General features: G+C 41.5%; 1 protein-coding gene across 1 annotated transcript in view; it reads left to right on the top strand.

Moving 5' to 3' along the window:
• The window catches only part of EXD3 (exonuclease 3'-5' domain containing 3), a 156,435-nt gene that overhangs the window by 11,457 nt on the left and 125,650 nt on the right, over positions 1-19,328 (top strand). Inside the window, exons 5-9 of the mRNA XM_056860123.1 lie at positions 11,146-11,199; positions 11,446-11,585; positions 12,613-12,713; positions 18,650-18,723; positions 18,811-18,849. Coding sequence (XP_056716101.1) covers positions 11,146-11,199; positions 11,446-11,585; positions 12,613-12,713; positions 18,650-18,723; positions 18,811-18,849 — 408 coding nt within the window. The remainder of the gene's footprint in view (positions 1-11,145; positions 11,200-11,445; positions 11,586-12,612; positions 12,714-18,649; positions 18,724-18,810; positions 18,850-19,328) is intronic.

Raw genomic sequence — 19,328 nt, 5'->3', positions numbered from 1 at the left:
TCTTTTTCCTTGGACACATGGCAACCTCTGTTAGATGCCAGGTCAGTGCACACCAGAAACCATTGTATCCCTGTGGGCTAACATCTTGGTTCTCAAAATCATTAGCTGCCATAGAAATTAACTGCTATCAAAACAAGACCTTAACCACAGATTGCACCATAGATACAATTATAGAGATCCTGTACTTTAGTAAATCGTTTCAGTTGGGATGGCGTGTCAGACCACTAGTTAGTTGCTGAGGGCATATTATTGTTCTTATTTCTCAGCCCCTAAAATCTGCTAGGTGCTGTCCAACAATGAAATTGGAGAGGCACCCTTTGCACAGGTGTACAAGCTAAATGTTAGCCTTCCCTCTGTGTTTTAAATGTTGACGATTGGTTTCTGAGGGAATCAAGATGGCCGCCGGCAGGCCCTTTTTTTTTAAACAATGCCGGAATTGAGCAGACTTTGAGGCTAATATAGCGGCAATGAATAGGCCGGGCCTGTGCTTCAGAAAGAATGAGGGGCTAGGCAGAAGGCAGGCTAGTGTTTCATCTGCATCTTACGTTACACTTCAGCCTTTCAAAGGGTGTCTGGCCCCGCTTGAATGGGCCTCTCTTGCGCTCCCCAGTGCGAGGATGGGGCAGACAAAGGAGACTCTTGTCACTGGCCAGCCCCTTTAGGGAAGAAAAGCCATTGTCATATGAACAGGAGCAGTCTGGCGTGCTTCAGTGCCCCCATGATACCGCTAAGTCCCCCTCAGCAAAGGACATTGAAGGCCCTGTCAGCTTTGATTAGCGGGGTCTCATGACTTAATGTGCCGCGATATTTCATGTCGAAGGGGTGGCGGCTGTCTTCAGGCAAAATGAATGCCCTCTATTGTCTACTGAGTTATTTTATTTACATTTTTAAACAGCTTATAAAGGTAAAAAGATAACTGTGCTTTTTAAAAGGAAAGAAGAAAGCCCCATTCCTTTAGCTTCAGGATTTTTGGGGAGGAAGGGAGTGCATTTGCGGGTCACATACAGTAGAACTTGTTTTGAAGGCCAGCAGTAGAGTTTCTCCCTCTCTCTCTCTTTTGTTTAATAGCAGTATATTAAATTCTAAACAGGTGGTTGTGGAGACAGGCCAAGGAAGAAGTACAATCAGTCACTTTTTCCCCCTGACTAGAATTATTCTGGGTCTAGAAAAGAATTTTGTTTTGTGCTTTCTAGCCTTGGAAAATTATATTAATCAGTTTTCTTTAATTTAATGAAAGCAGGGGAAATGGTCCATCAACCATTTGATTGTATTTTTAGTTATGAGGCTGTCATTTAAATAACTTGTCTATATCCTTCCAAGGAGCTTGGTGTAGCTAACATAGGGTTTTTAGGATTTGAACCCAAACTGTAGTTACAGTCCCACACACTAACCACTTCATCACATTGGCTTTCTCAATGCAGAACGGATTTACCTTTTTCTTAATTTGAGATAAGAGATAACACTGAAATGAACTATGGCATTTATTTTGTTCATCTCAGTATTCATTTCCCAGTAGAAGCTTTTCTCCCTAGATCAATGCCAATATGCAGCTAATGGTGGGAATCATGGCCCATGTCAACTGTCTGCAAAGTTCAGACAGTTACTTAGTTTGCGAGGGCCCACTGAGCCTCAGACTTATTGCAATCCATAACTCCACCCATTGGTACTTGGCCACTCATTAAAGGCCCCCTGCAAGTAGAAACCTACCACAGCAAGGAGAGAGCAGGAATAGAACTGATGCTTGATTTTGTTTTTCATATGCAGGGAGTATTGCTTTACCTGGGGGAGAATTCAGAAATGGTATTCTCCCCCACCCCCACATGTCCACAGTCTGAAGGGGTACAATTCACTCTGCCAGTTCTGGACCGTATCACCTCATTTCCACTACACATGTAGACCAGGCATGATATATCATTGTATTAACATGTGAGATGCATGATAGAAATATTTTATTGCTTAAAATTGTTCACCTTCCCCAAACTTGAACGCATTTGCTAATACAACCTTGTAAAATAAATTGTCTTCCCCTCCTACTTTGTATAAAATTTATTTTTTCAAACACATGCCCACATGTCAGAATTCCCTGCTCAGAGAAGCTGTATAAAACAAGTAAATTAAATTGAAGTCTATTTGCATAATTTGTTCTGCTGCTAACTGTGGGCACAACATACTGGAGTCTTGTCCCTGTCCACTAGAGGTATCGTTTAGCAACTCTTCTCTGGCTTTGGAGATGTCCCTGGTGTATCTTCACTGCTGTGAAGACTAGAAACTTGAGATTTTTAAAGGAACGCTGAAATTGCTCACTACCAGCCTGTCAATCAAGCCCTCCTCTTAAGAATTAAGCATAGACTGGGGACTTCCGGTAATTGAGCTGGTCCCAGCACACGTCCCTTGGGAGAGCTCCCAAGGGGATCCAAGAAACGCTTTGAATTGGAGTGCTTTTAGCACACCAACCCGGTTCTAAATAGTGGACCGGGATGCAGGAATTCCTCTGCAGCCCAAAGAAAGCGGTGTGACTCCCATACTCTCCGAGGGAGCTTTTTTAATCCCCCAGAGATGTGGATGTTTGTCCCGCTGGCATCGAGGGGAGAAGCCATCGCCGCAAGCGTCTCTTTGGCTTTAGGCTTGGACCTCCATTACCTATAACCAACTTATGAACTGTTTAATGAAGAAATACCTCACCCTCCGAAATCTGAGTAACAAGAATTCTTTTGATCTTACCGGGAATAGAAGCTTGAACTGGTTGGCAGAAATAACTGGGAACTCCGCATTCCCCCCCCCATTGCATAAAAACTTTCTTATTAAAATAGGATACCAGATAAAACGGCAAGGACGCTATCAAGTTGATCTGTGGGTAGACTAAACAAGTGCACTTTTTGAAAGACGTGGTAACTACCAATAAGATTCCGTGACGTTTGAGGGGAAAGGAGAAATAAAACCCTCCTGCTCCTTGGTCGCGCTACCTTTTCCGGGCCGAGAAGGTCCTCTAGCCACGTTCTCAAGATTTATTTTGAAGTGCCGGAAGACCTCTAGGAAACAACACTACTGCATTGCAAGAAGGCTGCTGATAACAGGGAGACAGGAAGGACAGAGGTACTGCAGGACCGGAAGTGAATCCCCTTGGTGCAGCAACTAAAAGGTTTATCATTAAAAACTACAGAAAGGGGGACGACAGAAGGTCCGCGGCTCCATCGTTTCCGGCCGACTTCCTACTTCCTGTATGCTTGCCGACCTAGAGTGTCCAGAAAACTCGATGGTACTTCAATTTTTATAAATCTATTTCTAAGCTATTTTTGAGGATTTGAGCTTAAATACCTTAGCGATTATGCTCACCATAAGCTTCTAAACTACCCACAACCTGGAAACCATGTTTTTTAAGACCTGCCAAAATTGTTTAAAATAAAGCATCGACTGCAAATGTCTTCAGTTCATCAAAGGTCTGGATCAATACACACAGTATCCCCTGCAACATCTAAACTTAAAGAACCCTCACAAGAAGTAAATATGGAAAAGAAAATTCAAGATATGTTTGCCAAACAAAATGAGACAACTGCAAAACAGCATGAACAGCTGTCAAAACAACAGGAGCAGGTGTCAAAACAGATGGATCAAATGACTACCATGATGAACACTTTCACCCAGACAATGACTCAAAAAATGAATGAAGTAACAGAAGATCTTAAAGATGTGAAAATCCAGGTCAACACAATTAAAACAGATATGAAGACATTAGATGGATCATTAAAGAAAGTGATGGAAGACCAGAAGGATGTCAAGAAGAAGGTGGACAGCCATGAGAGACAAATTGATGCAATTCTTGTTGAGGAAGTCACAGTTAAAGACCAGCTGGCTATGATGGATATGAAAACTAGAGAATCCAACCTGTGATTACGCAACTTCCATGAGGACTTAGGTGATACTAGAGATGCAATGATAAGGAATCTGGCAGAGTTAACCCAAATAGATGCATAGGAATTGGATCATGCATTAAACAGAATTTACAGGATTCCCCTACCGGCAAGGCTGAAGAAAACCAAACCAAGAGATGTGATGATTACCTTCTATGACATCAGGATGAAAGATGCAATCATGAAACTTCATTATGATAAGCCAATGAAGGTAGGAGAAACAACCCTGATACTACTTAAAGATATACCTAGACATTTAATGTCTAAAATAAACATTTTTAAAGATTTTACTGCAACATTACGGAAAAATTGAATAAAATAATGATGGATACTACCACAAGGGTTCACCTTTACGTACAAAAAAGTCAGAACTACTATCACCTCATTACAAGATGTTGGAAAATTTTTGAGGAAGTACAAAAGAGAATTTGCGGATGTCCTTTCGGATGAGCAGGAAGATGAGAAAGAAGAAGAAGAGCATCTCTCACAGAAGGGAGCAGCTGGAGAACTAGATTATAAGACTATCAAACTAAAATAAAGAATCATTATGGCTAAAGTAATTTCATGGAATGTTAATGGTTTAAATGAGAAGATTAAAAGAGAGAGGATCTTCAAACTTTTACAAAAACAGAAATATACTTTAATTTGTCTACAAGAAACTCACATCTCAAAAAAAAGATAGAAAATATTTGGACAAGAAAATGCTGGGCCAAGCGTTCATTACGTTATCTAAAACTAAAACTAAAGGAGTAGTCATTTATGCTCATGCCAGCTTGAGTCCTGAACTTGTATATAAAGATGAAGAAGGTCGTATAATGATAATTAGAACAAAAATAATGGGTCAAAAAACATTGGTGGTTGGAATTGATGCACCTAATGAGGAGAAAGCTAAATTTTATGAACAACTGCATGAGATTCTACTTCAACATGCCCAAGAACAGATTTTATTGATGGGAGATTTCAATGGAATAATTTCCCCTATTTTGGACAAGAAAACCCAAGCTAAAAGTGAAAAAGAAGGAATTCTTCCAAAGACCTTCTGTCAAATGATGGCTGACTTGGAGCTACAGGACATCTGGAGGACAATGAATACGACAGCTAAAGAATTCACTTTTTACTCAGCAAGACACGACTCACATTCCAGGATAGACATGATTTGGGCAAGTAAATCTATTTTTACACAACTGCTTAAAATACACATTGTACCAAGAACTTTCTCTGATCATAATCTGATTTCTTTTGAGTGGAATAACCGACAAGCATTTAGATGGAGAATGAATGATAGACTTTTGAAAGATCAGAAATTGTTAGAGGAACTATCTACTTTGATTAAAGACTATTTTGAAATTAACATGAATGGGGAAACCACCTTAAATATGGTATGGGATGCTTTCAAAGCAGTGATTAGAGGATTTATGATACAGAAGAATACGGCATGGAGGAAACAGCAATTACAGTTGACTAACACTATACTTTGGGATTTACAAAAACTTGAACAAGATTTGATTTTTGAATCACAAGAAGATCAAAAAGGTATCATTTTAGGGAAGATAAATGCTCTTAAACATCAGTTAAATATGGTGGTTTCTGAAGAAATGAATAAAAATTTGAAATATGCAAAACAAAGATACTTTGAACAGGCACATAAACCTAGCAAGTTTTTGGCAACTAAGCTGAGAGACTCCTTTCAAAACCGAATTGTAACCAAATTACAAACAGCAAAAGTACCTGTTTATACTACAACAGGCATTCAAAAGAAATTTGTATCTTTCTATACTAAACTCTATCAAAAAGATGAAATATCAACTAAAAAGATGGAAAAAAATTTACATTCTACAAATATAAAAAAACTATCATTAGCCCAACAGAAACTTATAGATGAACCAATTTCTTTAGAGGAGCTAGAAGAAGCTTTTAATGAGCAAAAAACAGATAAAACTCCTGGTCCAGATGGAATAACAGCTTTGTTTTACCGTACCTTTAAACAGTTTCTGCTGAATCCTTTTTTGATGCTTTGTAATACAATAATGGAAACAGGAATGTCACCTGAAACATGGTCACATGCTTTTATCTCATTAATTCATAAGTCTGGAAGAGATCCTGAAAAAGTAACAAACTATAGACCTATTTCATTGTTGAATGTGGATTACAAAATTTATGCCTCAGTTTTATCATCTAGAATCAAAAAGTTAATTAAAGATCTGATTCATGAAGACCAAGCAGGATTTGTACCGGGAAGACAAATTAAGGACAATGTTAGGGTACTCTTAGATGCTCTGGAGTATTATGAACACTATATTCAACATAAAGCAGCTTTTGTTTTTTTAGATGCAGAGAAAGCTTTTGACATGGTCTCTTGGGACTACATGAAAAAGACTTTGGAAGTAATGGTTTTTGGAGACAAATTTAGAAGAGGTATAGATGCTATATATACTAAACAGCAAGCGAAAATATTGGTTAATGAATCAATGTCTGGAGAATGTAATATACAAAAAGGAACGAGACAAGGATGTCCACTCTCTCCTCTACTTTTTATTTTGGTTTTGGAGTCTTTGTGTTGTAAAATTCGTGAATCAAATGATGTAAATGGACTAAAAATAAACAGGAATTTAAAATGAGGGCATTTGCTGATGATTTACTATGGATTTTAGACTATCCCAATCAATCTGCATTTAAACTGAAAGAGATATTGGATTCTTATAGTAATGTTTCAGGATTTAGAATTAACCAAGAGAAAACACAAACGATTTTTAAGAATGTTTCAGGATTGGAACAACAACATTTTATGGCTATGACAGGATGGCAGAAAGCGACCAAAGTGAAATACTTGGGAATTTGGATTTCTATAAAAAATGCAGATTTGATTATGAACAATTACTTCAGACTATGGGAAGAAATAAAGAAGGATATGATGATTTGGACTAATAAGAATCTATCCCTGCTTGGCCGCATTTCAACAACGCAAATGAATATATTACCAAGACTACTATTTTTATTTCAGAATCTTCCTATAATATCCCAAGTAAAGTATTTTAATACTTGGAAGAAAGATTTACTGAACTTCATCTGGCAAGGCAAAAAACCAAGGATTGCATATAAATATTTGGTGGATTCAAAAGAGAGAGGAGGAGGTCTTGCACTTCCTATTTTTAAACTATATGCTGAGGCGGCTGCTTTAGTATGGCTGAAAGACTGGATGGATTTAAAAAATATACGTTTATTGGACTTGGAGGGTTTTGACAATAGAAGTGGTTGGCATGGTTACTTGTGGTACAATAAAGTTAAAACTCATGCATCATTTCAACAACATATGGTTAAATCATCCCTTTATAGGATATGGATTAGATATAAACATTTATTAGAAACAAAAACTCCGTTATGGATTTCATCTCAAGAAATGTTAACATTACGCCCATTAAGACCAGCTCAATTTGTAACATATGAGGATCTTTTGAAATGGGAAGGTACAAAATGTTCACTAAAAGAATACGAAGAAGTTAAAGACTTATTATCTTGGTTCCAGTATCACCAAATAAACTCGGTCTTTTTACAGGATGTGAAAACAGGATTTTTAAAAACTAAATCAACTTTACAGAAACTTTTGCTGGATACAAATGATCATGTTATTTCCAAGATGTATAAACTATTGTTAGAACTTTATTGTGAACAAGAACAAATAAAACCTACCATGATTAGCTGGGCACAAATGTTGGGTCATGATATAATGTTACAAAAATGGGAAAGGCTTTGGACGAGAGATCTGAAACTTATATCTTCGCAATTACTAAGAGAAAATGTATATAAAATGATGTATAAATGGTATTTAACACCGAAGAAATTAGCAAAATCATATGCTTCAATGTCACCAAACTGTTGGAAATGCAATAAAGAATTAGGATCTTTTCATCATATGTGGTGGACTTGTGAAAAAGCTAAGAAATTTTGGGAGAAGATATATAATGAAATAAGGCTAATTTTACAACAAAATATCCCTAAAACACCTGAAATGATGCTATTAAGTATGATACCGGATACCATTTTTACTCACAGAACCTTTTTGATTTATGCCACCACAGCTGCACGATTGATATATGCAGCTAAATGGAAGACAGTCGAGATGCCAGACAAAAAGACTGGATAAAAAAGATGATGGAATTGACCGAGATGGCGAAGCTTACAGCTTTGATAAACCAGAATGATAATCTACAATTTTGGGGGGAATGGGAGGCTTGGAGAACCTACTGTAAAAATCAATTTTCAATGGGACCATTTAAAGGATATACTTTGATCTAATCCCTTATTTATACTTTGTATTAATTTTATATTAGGTTTTGATTTAATAATGTTGGATAGGATAAGAACAGGTTAATTAAAATAATATTGGGATTAGCTCCGTTAGCAAAAGTTTATACAATTCATTTTTAGATGGAAGAGGGAGAGGGGGAAGTCATTTTATTCTTAAATTAGTGATACTACTTGTTTTTCTTTTTATTATTACTATTATTTTTAGTATTGGATATTGTTTCTGTTGATATGTTAAATAAAGATAATAAAAATATTATATAAAAAAAAGAATTAAGCATAGACTGCAATCCCCTTGTTTTCAAGGCTGTCTTTACAATCTTCTCTAGAACAACGACTAATACTCCATATAATTTTTGGTGTGGTATGATCTCAGAAAAGCGAAATGTGCACATCTTTAAACAATCTGTTGCCATATGGAGTGCTCATTAATAAATGACACAGAGTGCTGAAGGGCGTATAAAGAATAATATGGTGAACAGCACAGGATTAGATGGCTTCACGGAGGATTGGTCTTTCAGTAGCTAGTACCATGACAACTAATGGGAGTCTCCACATCCAGAGGCAGTAACCCTGTGAATATCAGTGCTAAGAGGCAACCTCAGGTGGAGGCCTTGGCCTCTATGTCCTGTCCTTGGCCCTCCAGGGCAACTGGTTGGCCATTGTATGAGACAGGATGCTGAACTGTGCATGTGCATAATTTATGTAAAGATGTCAATCACTTCAGTAACTGACTTGCAGGGCTATTAAAATTGTTAAGGGGGTTCCAAATTAATGTTTGGTAAGCAGGCACTCCCAGACATTATGTATGGGGCTGTAGCTGTATAAGAGAGCACCTGCTTTGTAGACAGAAAGTCCCTGGTTCAGTCCCTGGCATTCCTGCTTACAGGATCTTGAGTGTCAGGTGCTTGGAAAGGCCTTCCTCTTCCTGAGACTGTGGAGAGCTGCTGCCAGTCAGAGTAGCCAAAAGTGACCTAGATGGACTCAGCTGAACAATGTCTTATGCTCATACATGATTGTAAAAGGTCTGAGTACACAGTGTTTGTTCATCTCTTTGTCAAAAGTGAGGGACTTGAAAAAGTGAGGGATCCAAAAGTGGTATACTTCCATACCACGCAGGAGATTGAAATCAGGTATAAACAAGCAGGGGACCTGCAAAGTCTCACAGGGGGGCATCTCCCCCTACGATTCCCTCTTTCCCTTCCCTGAAAGCCTCTGTAGCCTCTTCCCGTTTTCTACTTCCTTGTCTCCTTCCCACCTACCTTTGTCCGCCCCTCCACCCCATCTTCAGTTTTCCTTCCTTCCCACCTCCTGGCAGTTCACAGTGCTGGCTGCCAGGCCAGGCCCAGTTGCAGTGGGAAACCCGCAAGGTCTTCTAGGGGCACCTCATTTCCTCTTGTCTCCTCCTCCCAGTACTATGTCCTATTTTCCTTCTCCTGACCGCCTTCATATCCTCACTTTTCCTTACTTCCTCTTCTTCCCACCCACGCACCAACCAGCCTTTCATCTGCCCCTGCATTTTCAACTGTATTTATTATTTGCTTCATTTATACCCTGCCTTTCTCCATAATGGGGACCCAAAGCAGCTGGAACACATGAAGCTGCCTTATACTGAATCAGACCCTTGGTCCATCCAAGTCAGTATTGTCTACTCAGACTGGCAGCTGCTCTCTGGGGTCTCAGGCAGGGGTCTTTCACATCACCTACCTGCCTAGTCCCTTTAACTGGAGATGCTGGGGATTGAACCTGGGACCTTCTGCATGCCAAGCAGATGCTTTACCACTGAGCCACAGCCCCTCACAACTTACATAATTCTCCTCTCCTCCATGTTATCCTCACAACAACCCGGGGAGGTAAGTTAGAGTAGACTTGAACTTGGATCTCACAGATCCCACTCCATCTCTCTAACCATTACCCTGCTCTGGATGTCTCTTATTACAATATATTATAAGGTGGTGCATGAATGATGGTGATTTACCTCTCCCTGGTAATGGGCAGCTAAAGAGCTTTGTGATTTAATGTTACTGCAGCAGGCAGTGAAGTTTGTGGGGGGTAATGTGTGAGGAATCACCAAGGCAATCGATGACATCAGACCGTTTTTTGGTTTTTTTTTTTTTTTTTACAACTGAGCGTTCCTGAGGTGGCGACATCTTGAAACTCCAATGCATCCCCTGAAGCACGCATAATGTGGAGGTAGCATTGTGTTCCCCTTCTGGATGCACACCTTAACGTGGTGAGGGGGTTTGGGTGTCAGGGAAGCTGAGAGCAATACCGTAGGGGGTCTAGACTCTATCTAGAGACTAAACTCCTAGCAGAGTCACTCAAGACGGAATGGTCACAGCTGAGACACCAGATGAAAATGCATCCACCCCCTTACGGGATCAATGGCCACGTCCGCAAAAGAGAACAGGCAGTTCCAATGGGGATGGGGGCAGAGGAATCCCTGAAGGTTATCTATTGGGCAGCAGCAGTAGTGGAAAGTGACACTGGCGGAGGATCTTTCATAGACAACAGCAGTGCCACTACGGCTAACCCTGGTTAGTACTGCTCAGAAGAAGGCACTGGTAAACCACTTCTGACCAACCTTTACCTTGAAAACCCTATGATGAGACAATCCAAAATGAAAACATTTTGGAGGACTTTCATTCATAGGGTCGCCATGAGTCGGAAGCGACTTGTCGGCACTTAACACACACAACACACAGCATTGTGTTACAGACCTAGGAAAGTCACCTGTGGAATGCAGCACCAGGTTGGAGACTTCTGTTGCCCCTCACCCACTGGAATCAGCTTTGGGTGTGAGGGGAGATTCCCATGACAGCCAGGAATATGCCAAGATGCCTGCAGGGTGCAAATTGTGTGTGTGTGTGAGAATCTTTGCTGCTGTCCTCCCCTATGCATCCATAATCCTTTCCTGTCCATTTGTGTTTTCTAGGCTGTCGTTTTAAGCATAAAATTGAAACTGCAGCCAGACCTGGATGTTGAGAAGGTAAACTTTATTGTCCATACAAAAACCTTAATAAGTACAAAAATGAGATTGAAACTAGGCTTTTTGGCCTTCTGTCTTCTTGGCCTTCTCCCTAACAAGCTAGTTCTCTGCATACAGTGACATTTCCCCCTTGAAGCATGCAACATCCCCTCCTGTTGCTGCCACCATAGCCAGACATGCCAGCGTGCAACAAAACTATTTCTGCAGTAACAATGCAAACTGCTCAATCTCTTGTCCTCATCTTAGATGTGTGTTCCATTGCTGCTTCAAGATAAAATGAACCTCGTTGAATCATATGTGGAAGAATACCCTGATCTGCAGCAGCAGCTCCTGCGCTTGTTGGACTCATGGTGTGAACCGGGCTTCAGGACTGAAACTATCACCAAGTAGGCGGCTGTCTCTTTCCCCAATCTGTTGTTTGTTTACTTTAGTGGCTAAGTGTTCAATCTTCCGCACATTTGAGGGCCACAAAATGCTCCACCAAGGCATTCCAAATTTTGCTTGTGTATTAAGAAAATTTCCATAATGTCTCTTACTTTGCTTTTTTGTTGTTGCTATTTTGCATAAATTATTCCCACCCACTGGCAATTTTATTTAGCTAGCCCTCTGGCTTGTGAGATTTTAGCCAGCATTGCCCACATATTTCAGTTTTTGTGTGATTAAAGCTGAGATTCCTAGGAAGTTGTGTTCCGCATCTTGGGCCAACTTCAAACTTCTGCCTTTTCTATGGGATTGCATCGGGCACTTTCACACATACTGAATAATGTGCTTTCAGTTCACTTTAACGATCATTTGCAAGTGGATTTTGCATTTTGCACAGTAAAATCCAGCTGCAAAGTGCATTGAAAGTGGGTTGAAAGTGCATTATTTGGCATGTGTGCCCACCCATCGTCTGCCCAGCCTTGCATATAAAAGCAGCTAATCTATTCAGAGGAATTGTGTCTCTTGGCTACCAAATGTCAGATACTGACAGAAAGGATGGTTATTCCCATCCTGTCTTCCTTGTGGGGGACCCCCTTGAAGCATCTAGCTGGCCACTTTCAACAGATAGAATGCAGAGGTTGTTGGAGCCCTGCTGAGGCTCAACATAGGCTGCAACCTTAGGCAACTCGAAGGGACATTTTTATTATTTTATTTATTTATTTATGAGATGTATATCCCTTTTCTATTTTATAAAAACTCTCAGGGCAGCTTACAAAAGAAAAAACACCAAATTAAAGGTAAAAAAATAAAACAATAAAATGAATATAACAAAGTAAACAGCATTCATTAATCTCCATCCCAATGGCCCATTCATATCTAGTCTAAATTCCTGAAACCATTGAATGCAGCCAATTTTTTAAAAAAACACGCTGATAAAGACCTAAAAAGAAAAGAAATTGTCAAAATGTGTCTTTGTGAGTTATTTCTCAGGCAGTATCAAGGCGTGCCCAATATAAGGCCAGAGAAAGTAAATCGTAAGCTGTTGAGCAAATTGATCTTCAGGTTTTTGGACAAGTATAGCCTCGATCCAGGTAAGCCAATATGATTACACATCAGAACACGTATGCACTATTTGTTTAGCTATTTATACCCTGCATTTCTCCCCATTGGGGAACCAAAGTGGCTTACAACATTCTCCTTCTGACCTCTATTTTATTGACACAGTGACCCTAGGAGGTAGGTTAGGCTGAGAGCAAGGGACTAGCCCAAGGTCATCCAGAAAGCTTCCTCAGCAGAGTGGGGGTCTAAAACAGGGTCTCCCGGATCCTGCTTCGACATTCTAACTGTTACAGCATACTCTGAGAGTGTGTTATTGATTGGAATCCCTGTCTCTACTTTGTAAGGAAAGAAAGACATCCCCATGGAGTGAAAAGCGGGGGGATATTAAGGGATACTGTGCAGAATTTCACTTTACAGTTGTACTGCCTTCCTAATCCTTCATAAGAACATAAGAAAGGCCATGCTGGATCAGGCCAAGGCCCATCAAGTCCAGCAGTCTGTTCACACAGTGGCCAACCAGGTGCCTCTAGGAAGCCCCCAAACAAGACAACTGCAGCAGCACCATCCTGCCTGTGTTCCACAGCACCTCATATAATGGGCATGCTACTTGGATACTGTAGAGAATAGGTATGCATCATGACTAGTATCCATTTTTACTAGTAGCCATGAATAGCCCTATCCCCCATGAACCTGTCTACTCCCCTCTTAAAGCCTTCCAAGTTGGCAGCCATCACCACATCCTGGGGCAGGGAGTTCCACAATTTAGCTAATCTTTTGTTTGATTATTTAATTTACTTCATGTAATAGTTAGAGAAGGGTCTCCAGTATTGTGCCCACAGGTGCCATGGAGCCTGCCAACAGTTTTCCTGGCAGCCTCCAAGTGTTTTTAGAAAGTGGGTAGGGCCGGGTGGGGCTTTTCTCCAGCAGGTCTTCTGATTTGCCGTTGAAGATCTATCTGATTGGTTGTGCAGATTTTTGAAACATTGCTTTGGCAACAGCTGCCACCACAGCACAACTGAGTAAGCTGTTTGTAAACAAGAGAATATTTTTAAACAATATGTTCATTTTAAAAAGTATCCTGTCAAGCAGAGCTTCTGCCTTAAGTGTTAGAGAGTTACTATTAAAGTTATGTATAACCTCACTACCTGACTTTTTGTGGTTGGCTCCGCCTCCTGTGGCAGCCATGTTGTGGTTGCAGCCACCACCGTATGTCAGAATTCTAAAGGTGCCCACAGCTCAAAAAAGTTGGGGACCCCTGGGTTAGACTGTTGAACTGGGATCTGGGACAACCAGGTTCAAATCCCAGCTCTACCACGGAAGCTCTCTGGGTGACCTGTGCCTAACCTACCCCATAAGATTGTTGTGAGGATAAAATGGAGAAGAGGAGAATGATGTAAGCTGTTTTGGGTTCTCTACTGAGGAGAAAGGCAGGGTGCAAATAAATAAAATATCCCACTTTTCTCCTCAATGGGAATCCAAGGGAGCTTACATTGTTCTTCTCTCCTCCATTTTATTCTCTCAACAACTCTGGGAGGTAGGTTAGTCTGAGTGTGTATGACTGGCCCAAGGTCACTAGCAAGCTTTCATGGCGGAGTGGGGATTCAAACCTGGTTCTCCACATCCTAATCTAACCAGTAGACTATGCAGTTAAAACTGTTTCTGCACTTTGAGCTTTTTATTTATAAGACATATATTCTGCATTTCCTCAGGGAGTTAAACATGGTGTACCTGAGGTTCTCAGGAAGTCTCCCATCCAGACACTGACCAGGCCCAGCCTGATTAGCTTTTCAAGGTTGTAGCGTTATGTTCCTCCAGATCATGTTCTTGTGGGGAATTGTATGATTTGAATGTTTCCCAGTATAAACGTTTCCCTGCTTATGGAAAGTTAGCTTGCCAGGAATAAGGCTTGTAGTTGAGATGTCTCCCTGGCATGCTAATTTTACGTTCAGGGATTGTGTATGTATGTATGTGCGGACTGGAGCATTGAATCATGTATTCCTCCACCCTACCTTCTTTTTAACTGGCAGCCCTTTTTGTTATATATTTTTGGTATTAAAGCACTGAAATTCTTAAGAGTTCAGAATTTTGCATCCAGTATCACATTTTTGCATTGTGGTCTGTGAAATCATGTCTTACACTCAGCCCTAACTAACTGTTGCCCTAAACTGAAGTGGCTGGATTTTCAGTTTGCTTAATTCCAAAAACCCAGGGTAGATAACAAACATAGCTAAAACAGCTAACTGAATCCATCAGAACCTGTAGGATATTAAATCATTTGTGCTAATTGGCTCTGCTCAGTCATGTCAACACTAGAGGGTAGGAGTGAGCTGCCCTGGAACTTCTGCAGTCTGAGCATTTTGTCTTGTAGGTTGGTGTGGGAAGCTGGGTTTTCACCTATTGTTTGTCGTTTAGAATGATGTCTGACATGGCGAACATGCCACGAGATTGACGGAATCGTTCCCCCATGAGATATTTCTTTTAAAGTTTCTCAAGGTTATTTGACATAAAATGCCCTTGAGGGATCTTTAAGGGATTAGGTTTATGATCCATCAGAATGTTCCCTGTGCCAGCCCCAGTGAGATGGTTAGGGACTGAGCCACCTGGCAGCCTCTGATCATTTCAGCGAGGCTGGCCTGAGAGAACATCTCAGTGAATCACTCTTAGGAATTCATATTCACTTTTGTGGAGAAGAGACTCTTTTACTATTGTCACTTTGCACACTTTTGGTAGTCAGATTCATGCACCAGAGAATGTGCATGGTTCTCTTGTGCATGTGGCATCTTTTTTCTACTTCTGTGGAAACAGCGGGGATCTCCACACATCCAGGACCAGCTCCCCTTGATGCATCCGCAGATTCTGTCTCAACTGCTGCTGCCTCCTTGAGCGCACTTGGTCATCATGGCTACAAGAGGTTGCCTGATTGGGGCACAGTAAATTGTAGTGGTTAGACCAGAATGTAATCCCCACTCAGCCATGAAGCCCACTGGAGTGACCCTACTTAACAGGATTGTCATGAGGATAAAATTTAGAGCGGGGGGAACCATGAGCTGTTTGGGGGAAGGGTAGGATATCTGACAGTTTTTTTTTATCATTATTGAATATCGAATAAACGTGGACGATTAAGACCTATAGGAATTGATTTCAGAGGGCTCTGGGTTTTCATTCAAGCTGGTTATTTCCTTTGGAAATTATGAGAGCTTTGGAAATAGGTATTAATCAAGCCATTGAAAGCTTCTAGAGCAGGGATGTCAAACATAAGGCCCGTGGTCCGGATCCAGCCCCTTGAGAGCTCTTATCCAGCTTGCGAGGCAGCCGAGGCAGCCACACACACCCTTGCCCAGTCCCAATCTGGCAAAGCATGGCCCGACCCAACCAAGTGACATGTCATATCCGGCCCTAAAAACAAATGAGTTCAACACCCCTTTTCTAGAGCTAAAGAATTAGATTAATTTTGTGTATACTTCTTCCCAAGTAATTTGTCAAGGCCATTATACCTTCAGTAGAACCTCATGGTAAGCTTTTCTTGGATTTTACCACTTCAGGTGGCAGTGAGAGGAGAGGCTACCAGCTCGAATGGTCTCCCATTAAAAAAATCAAACAAACAACCAAAAAAAACCCCCCTACCTCAGCATGTTTAAAATTAGCAGGCTATGGAGAAAGGTGAGGAATCCTCTTCTCCCTGATTTATGTTTCTGCGTACATAAAGATTACCCCCATGGCAAAGCACTGAAATTTGCAACCCCTCCCTCACCTGCAGCCTGAAGTGGTAGAATTCAGGACGAGCTGTACCCCTTGGCTTTGATCCTTTCTTGTTAATGATCTCACTGATAATTATCAACCATGTAACAGTCATGTGTCTTTAAAAATGTTCGAATGGTTTGACTTTCTGAATGTCTGGCATATTGTGTGTGTTTTTTAATGATTAAAAATCAAAGGTGTCGGGTTTTTTTTTTTGAAACCTTGTAAATATGTCTTGTGGTACAGTGGGCAATGTGTTTGGACTGGGACTGGATAGACATGGGGTCCAATGGGGAGGGGCGGCAGGCAGAACTTACGTTTTGTATGCAGAAAGAACCAGGTTCAAATCTCTAGCACAGTTGAAAGATCTGAGGAAGCAGAGCTTGGAAAATCCCCAAGTCTTGGGTCATTTTTTCACAGAGGTTTGGTGCAGTTTCACTTTTGTTTTGCTCCACTGCTAATTTTTCATTTTTCATGAACGCTTCGAATTTTAGCAGAAAAATCGCATCAACCCCGCATCTTCTCAAACCTGTGTTGGTCCGTTCTTTGTAGTTGCTACACAGTTTTTGGCTCCATGAAAAAAGTTCCTGGGTTCGGACCAACTGTCCCCGCCCATGTTGGCTAATTTCTCCTCCCCTGTGAACTGCAATTGGCTGGGAGAGTTTCAAACCCGGGGGACAGCCTCCCTCCAAGGCAGGACAGATCGGCATGCTGTGAAGGGAAGGGAGAGTGTTTGGCCATTTATGCATGGAAGGTTTTGCCTTGGGTTTGCCACTCTATAGATGCACATTTCCTCATCCAAATTCTCAAAACTCTGCTTTGGGGGCTTATTGTTGAGTTTTGAAAATTCGGATGGGGAAAATGTGCATCCTGAGAGTGGAAAATCCAAAGCAAAGCTCCCTCCCATCACCCTTGTGAAGAGGGGCGGCCGGTCTGCTTTGGGTCTGCCGGGGCGAAACAGCCACTGCCCAGCTGCCAGGAGGTCCTGCTGCCCGGCGCCAAGGTTGGGGCAGGGAATGCCCGGCTTCCCCTCCCTGTTTGTGGCACCCCCTCCATTGTTTTCCAACCTACGCATGCTTTCCCTGCCGATGCAATCCTGTGTGTGTGTGTTGGGGGGGGCATCCTGAGAGCGGCAAATCCAACTCCCGTCACCCTTCTGAAGAGGGGCAGCCAGTCTGCTCTGGGTCTCCCTCCTCTATCTGGATGGAAGTTCCTGGCAATGGATGGCCGGAGCTCTACGGGGGGTGGGGGGGCACAGTGATGACTGTCTGTCAAAGTCTGGGAAAGGGGGCGTGGCCAAGTATGGTGGGGGATGGGGAGCATGGTAAATAGAAAAGTTATATAAGGAAACCAGAGGGACTTGTGCCTTTTTTTGCGCTGGGGCGGAGTTGGGGGCGGGCATAAACCATGAGCTTTTCAGAAGGGGACAGATCAAACCGTTGTAGAATACTGCGTGCTTTGTTCCCATGAAAAACCAAAACTACTTCTGGATTGACGGGGATATGAAAAAATAAATTTAAATCGTGCCCATGAAAAATAAATTTAAATCGCTTTTTTTTTTTTGCTCCGCGGCAAGAGAGCATCAAAATTGTCCGTGAAAAGTGGGCCTTGGAGAATTGACACCCATTCAAAGTAAACAACAGTGAGTGGGAGGGGCCAAAGCAGCAGTTCTTGGTGGTGGTGGTGGAAAGTAGTGTCAAGTTGCAGCCGATTGATGGCGACCCTGTAGGTTTTCAAGGCAAGAAACGTTCAGAGGTGGTTTGCCATCCCCTGCCTTTGCACAGCAACCCTGGACTTCCTTGCTGGTCTCCCATCCAAATACTAGCCTAGGCTGACCCTACTTAGCTTCTGAGATCTGACAAGATCTGTGTAGCCTGGGCCATCCAGGTCAGGGCAGCAATTTATAGGGAGGGGTAATAGCTGGTGTTGGGAAATACCCTCTGCTTGGGATGCTGCCAGTCAAACCAATGTAGAGCTAAATTAATGGTCAGTTGTAAGGCAGCTTCATAAGTTCACTCCTTCTCAGCCTGGCCTACCTCACAGGATTATTGTGAGGACAAACTTTGTTAGCACCCCTTGAAGGAAGGGCAGGTTGGAATACCAATGGGAGATAATAAAATGTAATGAACAATGAGAATTAAAATCCCTGCTCACCTCCTTCCCTACATGCCTGCCTGCCTTGTCTCCTCCTGATCCATATTTTTTTATCCCTTCTCCCTGCACATCCCAGCCCTTTGCCCCAACACCATCAACCAGCGTCACCTGGGAACTCTGAAATACCTGCTCTACAAAAGGTTTGTTGAGGTATGTGGGGGGCATGTGGGTTATACAAAGGCTGTTGTGGTTTTGATGTTGAGAAGACATTAGTGTTGTTTGTGATTTCTCTTCCAGAAAACCATGACTCAGGAAAACTGGACTGACCATGTTCAGGTAAGGGTCCAAATTATCTCTGGCTTTGCTTCCAGTGTGCTTTCTGGTTGCTTTCCATGCTAACAAAGACATTAAAATGCTGTACCAAGCCAAGATGAACTCTCCAGCCAGTATGCAAATTGAGCATATTTGCATAATGCCTTCTGTTTTGCATAATTTAACCTGCAGTGTTTTGTTCGTTCATTTGTTTTTTGGTCTACTGACTCATAACCATAAGGCTGTCAATGCATCGAACAGGGATTAAAATAAAACCATTAAACTGTCAAAATCATTTAAAAACAAACCCTGGAGCAGTAACATTCAGATAATAAAAATAGCAGTGGCATACCTTCAGAAACAGCTTCAATTTAGCAGCAGGCAAGATATTGAAACATAAAACAGGAAATTTTGCAGCTTATAGAAACTCATTCATTCATAAACCTTTAATGGCATATAAATTGTTACAATTGATACGAACAATGGTCATAAATCTTAAAACC

Source organism: Euleptes europaea, chromosome 14 (assembly GCF_029931775.1).
Source record: "Euleptes europaea isolate rEulEur1 chromosome 14, rEulEur1.hap1, whole genome shotgun sequence".
In the NCBI taxonomy this organism is placed as follows: Eukaryota; Metazoa; Chordata; class Lepidosauria; order Squamata; family Sphaerodactylidae; genus Euleptes; species Euleptes europaea.
The sequence above is the reverse complement of the archived record's forward strand: the minus strand, read 5'-3'. Positions and strand labels throughout refer to the sequence as shown.